At 48.8% G+C, this 11,317-nt stretch overlaps 1 protein-coding gene across 1 annotated transcript in view; it reads right to left on the bottom strand.

Moving 5' to 3' along the window:
• Positions 1-11,317, bottom strand: part of AAK1 (AP2 associated kinase 1) — a 47,127-nt gene that overhangs the window by 6,720 nt on the left and 29,090 nt on the right. Inside the window, exons 16-19 of the mRNA XM_010135983.1 lie at positions 8,577-8,678; positions 7,107-7,208; positions 6,226-6,336; positions 2,820-2,924 (exon numbers count right to left, since the gene is read on the bottom strand). Of these exons, the coding sequence (XP_010134285.1) occupies positions 2,820-2,924; positions 6,226-6,336; positions 7,107-7,208; positions 8,577-8,678 (420 nt within the window). The remainder of the gene's footprint in view (positions 1-2,819; positions 2,925-6,225; positions 6,337-7,106; positions 7,209-8,576; positions 8,679-11,317) is intronic.

Raw genomic sequence — 11,317 nt, 5'->3', positions numbered from 1 at the left:
GAGCGGAGAGACAGGAGATAGGAAAGGAGCAGTCACGAACTTGGAGTTCTTGCCTTCTTAGCGAGAGGTCGGTACATACAGAGTTCAGTCGTTCGTACTTTCGCACATGGGAAACTGCACTTTTACTAATACAGCTACAAACACATACACAAGGTTAGCAGGAAGCTAGTAATTATTCCACTACAGAGGAAGAGTCCTTCTGGTCAGAAAGAGCTTTCAAACACAAGATAGAAACTCCGGACTTCAGAAGCCAATGAGAACAAGTTTAGCGAATCCAGCTAGTTGACAAACTAAGCATGTGAAGGGAAAAAGAAACGGTAAAACCCACCAAGTTGTAGCAGCACTTATTTCAAGCCACCCGAACCAAGTGCATGCTTGTTCCACAGAGACCGAGGGGTGGAGTAAAGTCCACGGAAATCTTTGTCTACTGAAACAAATGGTTCCATACTCAACTGGTTTGCACTATATGCAGTTACAAGAGAAAACGGGGAACCCAGAACAGATACCAGATGCTTGACTAAACCCAGGATTAAAAATAGACAAACAACCGTAGGACAATTTGTTTCATACACAATTTACAGTAGGTTGGGGGAATTTTCTTTTTTCCAGTCAAACACAGAAATCACAGAAGATACATCTGCTGCTGCCACAATGCCCTTTTCATCCAAAAAAAGGTCAACAGAATGCTAGCCACAGCCATACTCACATGTATTTGGTTCAAACCTTGTCATTTTTCACTGAGGGTCATTTTTGCAGCTCTAACAATCAGTTTTGTTTTTAATTTCTTTTTTTTTTTTTGTTTTTGCCCCCCTCCCCCAAGGAAGCGCAGTTCATCAGGAGCAGGATTGTTACCCAGCAAACCGTTAGCTGGGGGCAGTCCGGAAAACTCTCTTCATTCCCTCCATCACCAGAGGTACTAGGCAAGACTACTTCAGAGGGGTTTGGGGCTTTCTCCTCCTCTGAAGCACACCCTGGCAACTCAGAAACATCCGCTCTCCTAACCCGTGTTCTGCAGGAGAGGGACATCCCTACCCGCTTCCCCGTCCCCTTCCTCCTGCCCATTCATCAGAAAACAGGAACAAAACAAAAAACCAAACCCAAAAACACAAACGCAAAGGGTGAAACACAGTTGCTCACGCACTACTCTAAGGAGCAAGGGGTGTGTTGTATGCAGGGATCATACACCAGCTACACCCGTTACAGCTGGGCTCCCCACAGTGCCTCGGGTACACCTCAGCAGGGCAGCTAAGGACGGTGCCCCCTTTGGACACGGGCTCTTACAGACAGGTGCCAAAGGAACCACGGCAGGGTTGTACCAGCTTTAGAGAGGACTGCCTGGGGAACTGGGACAGAACCTTTCCCAGGGCACGGGAAGACAGGGAGAGAGGTGGGTGACTGTCGCCTGTTGGCAGGTTTGTTTTTCTTTTAATTAAATAAAAAAAAAAACCAAAGCCCAAAAGAACCACAACTGAAGGTAACTCTTCTGGAAATGAAAACAGAGGATTAGGTACGTTACAGAAACTGCGTCTGCTACTGTGTCACTGCTACAGGTCTATGAGCTGATCCACCAGCAGTAAAGACCTGGCTATGTTGGGAAGACTGGACTCAGAGCTTCCACTGTTGTTTCTAGAATGCCCACCTGAAAGTGTGAGAGATAGGAATTCAGTATTGAACAGGACACACACGCACGACAGTTTCAGAAGTTCAAGAGCAAGCAACAAAGAAAAAAGTCAAAGCAAAACAGAAAATTTTCTCAAGCTCCTCATTACTTGCATCACAATAGCAACGACAGTCCCCTGCTTCCTCTGCCCACCCCCAAACCCAGCTCACTAGACCTGCACGGAGAAACGCCATGGCAGCCAATACACATCTACAAACCATTCCTTTCTCCCAAGTTTAATCCGAGCTGCAGGATTCTGTCCTTACTAAAGCATCTACAAAGCAATTCCAAGAACTCCCACAACTGTTCAGAGTTTTACATCTTTAAAATCAGCTGGGGTTTTAAGAGCATCACTGAGTTGCTGGCTGGAGCCCTGGAGCACGTCTCTAACCCTACGCTGGCATATCGAAAGGTGTAATCAAAGCTTTTCAGTGCCCTGACTGCAGGGAGAAGATCTGTTTGACTGCCCAGGCTGCAAAACGCTGCCTACCTGTCCCTGCAAGAGCTAGAGAACGCAGCACTGTTCTTTCTTTAAAGGACACCACACTGCGCCTCAGACTTCACCCAGTAAGGCTGAAACTGTCTGCAGAGATCACAGTAATGGGATCTAGGTGAAAGCTGTAAAGTGAGAAACTTTCCACCTCTGGCCTGAGGACTCAACAAAGGAGAGAGGTACCAAGCTGCTCACATGCAGTTCCCACGAGCTCCTCTGAAAGACATCAGTCAGAAGTGAGAAAAACTCACTTTCAGGGGGAGTTTCAGTGCGATAAACTCGTGCCTCAGGCCAAGTTAACTCAAAAATCCAAGGCACTTTTTCCGTTGGCTTGTGCAGTAAATAAACACTGGAGAACACAGTTCCCCGCTGCTCTTCAGCCTCAGGGGTACCTGTGCGCCCCGCCTGGCAGGCTGGCAGAAATCACTCCATGGGATCTAGAGATGCTGCACATCTTATCTTTTTGGACACATATCTTCTCACAAACAGAGAATCTAGAGACATTGAGGCCAATGTAAATCAGAGAAAGACTAAGCTCCCTACTACGGTGACAGTATCTTAAAGCTTGCAGTTTGAACAGGTGCTGCAGCATCACTGCCCCGGAACTAATTTACATTCATGCTTTCCTTCCTTCCTTCCCTTTTGCACCCCCAAATCCTGGCTTACCTTGTGAATTTTTGGATATCAACACTGGAATAGGGTCAAACTCATCTTCTGTCACTTTTTCAGAGCCCTCAGGAGCATCAAAGCCTGAGATCAGGTTAGTATCTTCTGCAGCATAAAGGAGAAAGAGAGGTAAAGAAGCAGAGATAGCAGAGAAGGCTGGTTAGAATTGCTAAAAAGTGTTAGACCATCTTTATGTTTTCAGAGACAGGGTTCAGAAGCAGGAGTTTAGAAGGTGAAATGAAGTTGGTAAGTCTTTGGTAAGGAAGGTAAGAAGTAAAAGAGCCAATTACATCCAAAAGTGGAGGGGAAAAACCAAACCAAACCGCAAGCCAAGTCACGAGCACCAAAACAAAGTGTGGCCAGTCTGAAGGCTCGACAAGTGGCATCGTTCAAAGCTGCGGCGAAAGCCTGGGCCTTCGGCTCCCAGGGGCTGAAGGTATTCAATATTCTTTGTCATCATCCAGTGGCTGTCAGAGACTAGAACAGTTTGAGAGCACAATCTGGCTCTCCAGCTACCAGCTCTGCTGCGCAGGGAGAAGAAAAAGGCCGGGGAAAAAAAGCCCACACAGAAGAAATTCCTGTCATCTACGTGAGACAAGCCCCCGAGCTTTCACCTACAGCGATAAAATGAGCAGTGCGTATGAAGTCAGATTTCCAAGGAGTTTAAATGCCTGACGACGTCACTAGATACTGAGAGGGATTTTTTTTAAAGGTCCCTGGAGCACTTCTGGCACATCATTCCAGTGATTTCAAACCACGTCAGCTGCAGTTAGACAGTTGGTGGGAGGCACTTCCAACAATCTCCACAGGAGATGAGATATTTATCTGCCTTATCAGGCAAGTATGTACCTTTAGGGACTTTCACACTCTGGCTCTGCATCACTACTTACTACTTGAGACACCTAAAATATCTTCCAGAACCTGGTCCTCAACTACTACATGAAATAGGTCTGAAAGCTTCACAAGGACACGTACAAGTCGATGGTTTCCAAGAAAAGGGCACATTCTTGTTTGACTCCTGAGTAAAAGCTCTTTACCTAACGCTGACAAACATGCTCCGGGTGAAACAATGCAAGAAACCACTTGCAGAAATTCACCGTCCTCTGGAGGATCAGACCCAGAAAAAAACCCATGAATTTTAGAGGAGACTTCAGCCTGCAAAGTGTCAAACACACAGAGATGTTTCATCTTAATGTCAAGTCATCTTGTCATCAGTGTCTCTGGAATTTGTGGCTCTTCTCAAGCTACCTGGGAGCCTCTGCAAGCACCTTGTTCCCATCTCACTTCATTCACACAGCCCATTGCTCACAGCTCTGGAGTCTGCTGTTCAAGAAGCTGCTGAAGGAGCACTGCTCCTCTACGGACTATCTTTCCTCAGGAGATAAAAGGATAATTTTGTCCCTACTTGGGCAAAACTCCAAAGGCGTTTGAGCTCGCCTCGGTGACTATATATTACCATGAGGAGAAAAATTTCCCTCTCACAGACACACAGCTTGGTGCTGTACTCAGCAAATGCAAATTAAAGAATCCTGAAGGCTGAGCAAAAATTCAGAGGCCAGAAAACGGCCTTGTAAAGGAGGAAGGACAGGACGCTGCGGTGTGGTGGAAGCATCAGTTCACGGCTGCTTTTTCAAGTCCTCCTGATCCCCCTGATGAGGTGCAGCACTGCAGGTCCACAGGCTGATCACACCGCTGGACAGCAGCAGCTGCCCAGAGGTGCTTTACATCAAAGCCAGGACTAGCTAAACAAAGGAAATTAAAAAAGAGACGGAGACAGATGTGCAGTTACTGACCACGTCCAGAGCTGTAAAAGCGAGGTTTGAAAAGAAGCCACATATGAGTTTTGGGTGATTTTAGTATTTCCCCCGCTCCTGTTAATAGAAGTCTTGTTTCCCTCAGGAGCCCTTCTCAGCGGGGACAGCAGGGCAGCCTGGCAGCAGTCACGTAGGAGTCTGTTAGCTCACTTCCTCATCAAGTCACACCAACAATGGCTTTGTCATGTTCCAGGCATGGAGCAGTAACTGCTCAACACCCGTTCCAGGCCATTCACTCAAAATAACGCAGCACGAAGGGCATTACAGCAATGAGCAATTAGATTAACTGCTTGTTTAAACCCAAAAGCTCTACGAAAAAAACACAAACTCATTCTGAAGTGCCATCGAGTGTAAAAATTGATTACAGACTGTTTGTACAGCGACTCCTCTGAGGACAGATCATTTTCTGTTGCTATAGGGACACTTACCAAATAAGCTAAGAAAACCCACCATCAGGGGCACCCAGTGCTCTGGGTCTCTCTTTTGGAGGCAATAAACAGCACAGAAGGCCTGGTATTCCCTCCCACCCAGGTGGATTGTGTCCTCCCCAATATTCCCTACCAGTTGGGCTTACGGGAGAGTCCTCTGCTCACTTCTGGTGCTGTCCCAGGGGGGATACGCACTGCTCACAACGGCTTTAGCCCACGGTAGGGATGCACCAGAACAGAGCAGGCAAGTCCACCGTGCGAGTCGCACTCCAGCTGATCGCTGCGGCACGGAGAGGGCCCAGAGTTCAGCTGGATGCTCTGCAGCTTAGGAAAAAGCCACCATGTGAGTTAAGACCCTGCTTCCCAGGGTCCTCTACTCTCGCTGGGTGGTGGAACAGATCTCTGACTGCTGCACAGTACTTCCACAGTTCCACTCAAGCTCAGATCCTGACGGATTGCAAGGGCTGCTCTGCAGCTCTTCAGAATTACCACACGTGGTCCGCTCCCCTTCTCCAGCCCCGTGCTCCTCCTCCTCCAGCCCCGCTCCTTGTGCTCCCGTGAAACTGTTCCATTTTTCAGTTGATGTTACATTAGACTTTCATCTGTATTTGCTGTGACGCTGCAATTTGACTCAAAAGCCCCCTGATACCTCTGAACAGGGAAACATCTCCAGATCTGACAGAGCTCACTCACTCGCCTCAGACCCTAACTCTGACAAACCAAAACCACCCTTTCCGTTTCAGAAACCTGTGACACCAGTATTGATGATTATCGAGCTCCCTTCCAGAATTAATAATGCAGCATAAGAACAGGTCTTAAACCCCATGTGCAAAAGCAGAGTGCATTCACTGACACGCCTCAAGGGCTGCAAACAAAAGCCCCCCGTGAGCCTCCTGCTGGATCCTGTTTCAGGGAAGATGCCGCCTGTCTTGGCAAACCTTGTCTTTATGGTCAAGCTCAACACTTTTATCCCTATTTTTCCCTTAGTACTTCAATGCGAATTCGAAGTTTCACCAGCTTGGGAAGAAAACAAAATAATGGCTGAGGGGCAAAAAAGACAACCAGCACCAGTAAAGTGCTGTAAACTGGAACCAGCTTCACTTCACGACAGCTAAAGACCACATCCCAGGACTGATTGGTGTTAGAGAGAAAGGGGCAGTTTACCTGTGTGAGGCTGAGCTGCGAAAGCTACAGGAGCAAACTCATCCAGGAGGTCAGCAGCAGGGTTAGAGAGCAGAGAACAGTCAAGCAGCGAGTCCTCCCCAGTGAGAGAGTCTGGTCCCGGCGAGCGTCCAGAGGCAGCATTGAACAGGACACAAACACTGTTACGCTCATACTCTCACCCCTCTGTTCCCGGCCGCTCAGGGTACAAACAGAGCTTTGATGCAAAGCCAGCACAAAAGCTATGACTGGGTGTCATGGAAAACATTTCTCACTGCTCTGCAGCGAGGGCAGGGGGATTCCCAACTCCTCTCACAACACCTCCACGTTCTCTGGGGCAACTGCCCTCGAAGGCTGAGTGTCCAACAAGGAAATCCGGCACAAGGGACAGGCTGAAGCAGGGGCAGCGAAGGGCAGCGTGAAGAGGCAGAGACGGTTGCAAGGACTCTCTGGCAAAACACAAAGCACTGGCTATTTCTTGACAGAGCTCTGAAAGAGGTTGGGTCCATCTGCTGCAGAAGTGCCTGACCAAGGCCTTCGCAGTAAGAAAGGGATGTGAATTGTTCAGTGCTGCACCCCAATGGGGCAGGCAAAAACCAGCGACTGCTCCACATCTCAAACACAGTTCAGCAGAGCAGCCTCTGGATCCACAGCTCTGCTGTGGCGCCTCCGGATCCACAAGGGTGGGCTGAACGAACACACACCGTCCTTCACAGGGAGACAAGTAACGCTGACCACGCAGCGTCCACTCACACAATGCACAAGCGAGCCCAGTTTACGCTGGGGGGAAAGCAGCAGAAAGCACAGGCCAGTGCTGTCTGATTTCCACAGCCCACACCAGCACAATGCATCCCTCCCCCCCAGCACCCTCCTGCCTCACCAACCTGTTCTGTTGGAGGCAACCGACTCGGTCTGGGACACAAGGCGTTGGGGCAGCGGAGCCTCGAGGCCTGGTATGAGACTCTCAACAGCTACGTCAGGTTTTCCTTTCCAAACGCGGGAAATACCAGAGCAGAGAAGAAGCCAGAGGTTAGTTTGCAAGAGGCAGAGTAAGCAGGAACTAAGGCAGTTGTCTGAATCCTTTACTGACCCTTTACTGTGCCAGCAACGCTGGCAGCAACACGAGGCTGAAGTCAGACCGATGTTATTCTAATCACAAGAGAAGACTATAACACATTTTTTGTTTGCTGGGTTTGAGCTTCTCTGCATTTTGTTTTTTTTAAATTTATTTTGATCTGTGCAAGCCCAATGTGAACTATCCAGAGGGTAGGATGGGAGGTTATCATGCCTGCCCTGCAGCCAAGCACAGGGCCTGGGGCTGGGCAAGCAGCTACAAGCTTTCACTAGATCCTCTTCCAGCAAAAGGAAAGCACTGAGCTCTCAGGGGTCCCCTTGCATTAGAAGTACCAGATCAATAAAACTCCTCCTGGGCAGCCCATACCACGTTCCCAGTTAAAAAGACAAGATGGGATCTTTGAGTGGAGCAAATATTGCAGACCCTGCAGAGAGGTGACAGAGGTTTGGAACGCAACGTCTTACTGAAACAATCAGTCCCCAATACCATCTGCTGTCCATGTCCATACAAAGGAGGTGTTTACAGGCTGGACAGAAGCCTAAAGGGGAGAGGGAGAGACGGGAAAGACCACTGTCACAGTCACGCCAGCCTTGGCTGGGTCTGTTCTGCAAGGACCAACCCAGGTAACGACCAAGTCAGCCAGACCAGACACGGTCTCATTGGTCAGCTAAGAGAGATTAATGAGAAGTTTTGCTGGCACCGCAGTGTGTGCCTGTAATCTGCAGGATCAGTATCTAAGAGTATTCAGACAACTGCCAAGAACTGCGAAAGGGAGGAAAACTCTTCCTGTGAAGATGACACATCTCCCACCTCTCTATTCAAAGCTATCAGGGGACCGGCCAACCAGGGGACCCTGGCTGGGACCCAGCACCACAAAAGCAGCTGATTGCAACAAACTACAGCCAGCAATTATTAGTCTTTAGTACATTTGGCAAGTAAATCAAACTACAATTCTGTAACGCTCCAAAAATCTTTCTCCTGCCTGGAGCCTGTGGCACGTGGGCTCATGGCAGCATGTTTAACCCCAGCAACGCTGTCCTCACCCTGCTGAGGGCTGAGACAGGCTCAGTGCTGGGGCCGTGGTTACCCAGCAAGTCTTCAGCAGAAACAGGGATGTTTTGCATCTTCTCCTTCAGTCAACTATTATCATATCAACCATTGACTATTCCGTCAACCTGGTTCTATCGGGAGGCGGGCGGGGGTAAACACGCAGAGGTATCATGCGGGACAAGACATGCCGTGGAAGAGAGGGGAGGAGGCGCCCTGGGTGGAGTTTTACCATTCACAGCGTCTGACGTGCTACCGAAGGGGTCAGCGAGAGGCAGGATATCAGGGAGCAGAAGCGCAGTCTCAGGAGATTTGAGTCCCTCAATCAGTTTTTCTGGGTTAAGCGGGAAAAGAAGGAAGGCAGGTGACAGAGAAAAAAGCAGAAAAAAAAATACAAAAGACAATGTTAATCAGGTGCTCAGGTCAGTGGCTCCGAGGTCACTGTGCCAGCCTGTGCACAACTGTGTGTGCAGTAACACCCTCACTTGGAGAGGTCAGAGCAGCTATTCGCCAGCTGGCCATGGTCGTCCAAGACAACTGAGAACATCCTCACCCCCTGCCCACTGTAAAACCGCCCGCAGTCCTTCCACTCCTGCCCAAAGCACAAAGGCCTAACGTGACCTACTGAAAATCAGATCGAAAAAACCAAATAAAATAAAACCTGCAGGTTTTCCCCTCTCGCCTTCCTACGCTGGGGAGGTCTCTGCTAGCCTTTGTATAACGAGAAGAAACGGAAGAGATGATCAGAAGCTCCAGGAACAGCGAGGTACACACCACCTACTCATTCACTCCAGAAGGGAATACTTACAGCCCCTGAGAGCTGCAGCAAAAGCAGAAACCCGCGAGACACGGCAGCACCCTGGGTTAAAGCGCAGGCTAGGTACCAATTCACGATTCCAGCTGTTGGGTTTCAAACCAGACATGTCATTTGCAGCAGCGCAGCTCCTGTGGTTCCCATTATCCTTCCCACAAAGAAATTTAGGTAGCCCAGGCAAAAAGTTCATCTCAATTATTAACCTGGTGCAGGAGTGATTTTGCAATCATACTACCCAGGTTTTCAACAATGAGCCTCATTATTTAGCTTTCACAAGGGTTTCTTCCCAGAACAAGAAGATAAAGGACATTTTCAGGATTTTCTTCAGCAGAACAGCACTGATAACATCTGCTCCCTGCAAATCCAGCCATTTCCACTTGCTGAACGACTGCACTTCTAGTTGAACATGAGAACGATGAGAAGGAGCTGTGGCGCTGCCACACCTACACCTTTACAAAATGTTTACATCGATATTTTATGTTTTGAGTTCAAAGGCTGGTGTTATTATTATATATATCCAAAGAAAACATGTTCAGAACTGCACAAAAGCACAGGCTCTGGAATACTGCTCTAGAAAGGACTTACCACGCTGAGGAAGCCAAAGAAAAGCTGAAGCTGCTCCGTTACAGACGTGGCAACACCCATCTTTTTTATTGCCCTATATAAAGAACGAAATGACCTAGCGGCTTTGGAACAGCTTAGTCACAGCAGGACGAATTCCACTCCCCAGGAAAAACCTCACAAGCCACCATGCTAAAGCAAGCAGAAAGGGAAGGAAACCTAAAAAGCGACCCAAGAGGCAGCTGTTACACCATTAAACAGCTGGAGGTAGTGAACTGAAGGGAAAAACCTGATGGGAACAGCAGCCCTGGGTGTGCTTAAAACCTTCCCACCTCTGTGAGGAATGCTCGGTTTCCAAGGTCGGGTTTTCCGAGGAAAATGCAGTGCAGCTGCAGAGGTGCCAGCCTTGGCTTCTCAGCTCCCCTGGGATGAACGGAGGGTCTGGGAGCAAAGGCTGGGCAACAAAAGTGGTGACAACGCTACCAAAAGGGAGCTAAGAAGGAAGGAACCAATAACAGAGTGTTGGAAAACATAACGCAATACAGGAGAGAGAGTTGGGGTTGGGACAACAGGGCACATGCTCAACCCCTTTTTCCAGCAGGGAAGCAGTAAGGTAGCAGGTAACCACGCCGAGGAGAGCTGACTTAAACAGCGTTTTAAATCAGTTGATCCTGATAAGGCACTGAACACAATCGTGGAGGAATTACAGACAGTCCCAGAGTTGGGCAGTTCCAGATCAGGTTCGGCCCCTGCTCTGAGATGGAGTCTGTAAGTCTGAAGTGAGGGTAGGTGCGTGTTTAACGTATCCCCACCGAGACATTCAGGCCTACGACACTCCTTTCAGAGCAGACTCTTACGGAAGGCCTGTCTGCCAATGCCCAGCTCTTCCCAAGGCACCTGCACCAGCCTGTACCTTCAAACCCCCGTGTACAGTAATCCCTCCTTTATGAGCCCCTTTCCGAGGGTCTTGCTCCCTGGAGGCTCCAACCTCACCTCCCCGAACAGACTCCTCCTCTGCCACGACTGCAGATTTCCCACGTCACGCAGTGGAACTGCCTCTTGGTCAGGGACTGAGCTCACCCACACTGTCCAAGCACACAGAAATCAGGAGAATAAACACGGTGCTGTTCTCCCTGCACACTAGCCTTCCCTCCTGCCCCCCAGGCTCAACTGGTTTATGCAAAGCTTTAGACTGTCACTGGTTCTTTGTTTTATTTTGTACTTGTCTTGAGATCTCCTCTCATTTCCTTCACTGCTGGTGCTGCTCTGCCAGCGCTGTTAGAGGCAGCCACGGCGCCTCTTAAGGCATGACTAAAAAGAACACAATTTATCCCTTTTGAGTGAGGCTGAGAAGTTCCATAAAACCAAGAAGGTGTCAGGATGAATGGGAAAGGAGATACCGATAGGAACAAAATCCAGGTGACTCCCTCAATTTTGAGGCCTAGCGGTTCACTTCTGTTTGCTTTTTTGTTTTGTTTTGTGTTGCATCTGGTACTAACCTGTAGGAATAAGAGATAAAGTAAAGGAACAGCCGTTGCTTCAAGTGGTGGGAAATCCATGTTCCACTTGGAGCAAAGGAAAAGTTAGTGAATGGCCAC

Source organism: Buceros rhinoceros, unplaced genomic scaffold, assembly GCF_000710305.1.
Source record: "Buceros rhinoceros silvestris isolate BGI_N320 unplaced genomic scaffold, ASM71030v1 scaffold16585, whole genome shotgun sequence".
NCBI lineage: Eukaryota > Metazoa > Chordata > Aves > Bucerotiformes > Bucerotidae > Buceros > Buceros rhinoceros.
The sequence above is the reverse complement of the archived record's forward strand: the minus strand, read 5'-3'. Positions and strand labels throughout refer to the sequence as shown.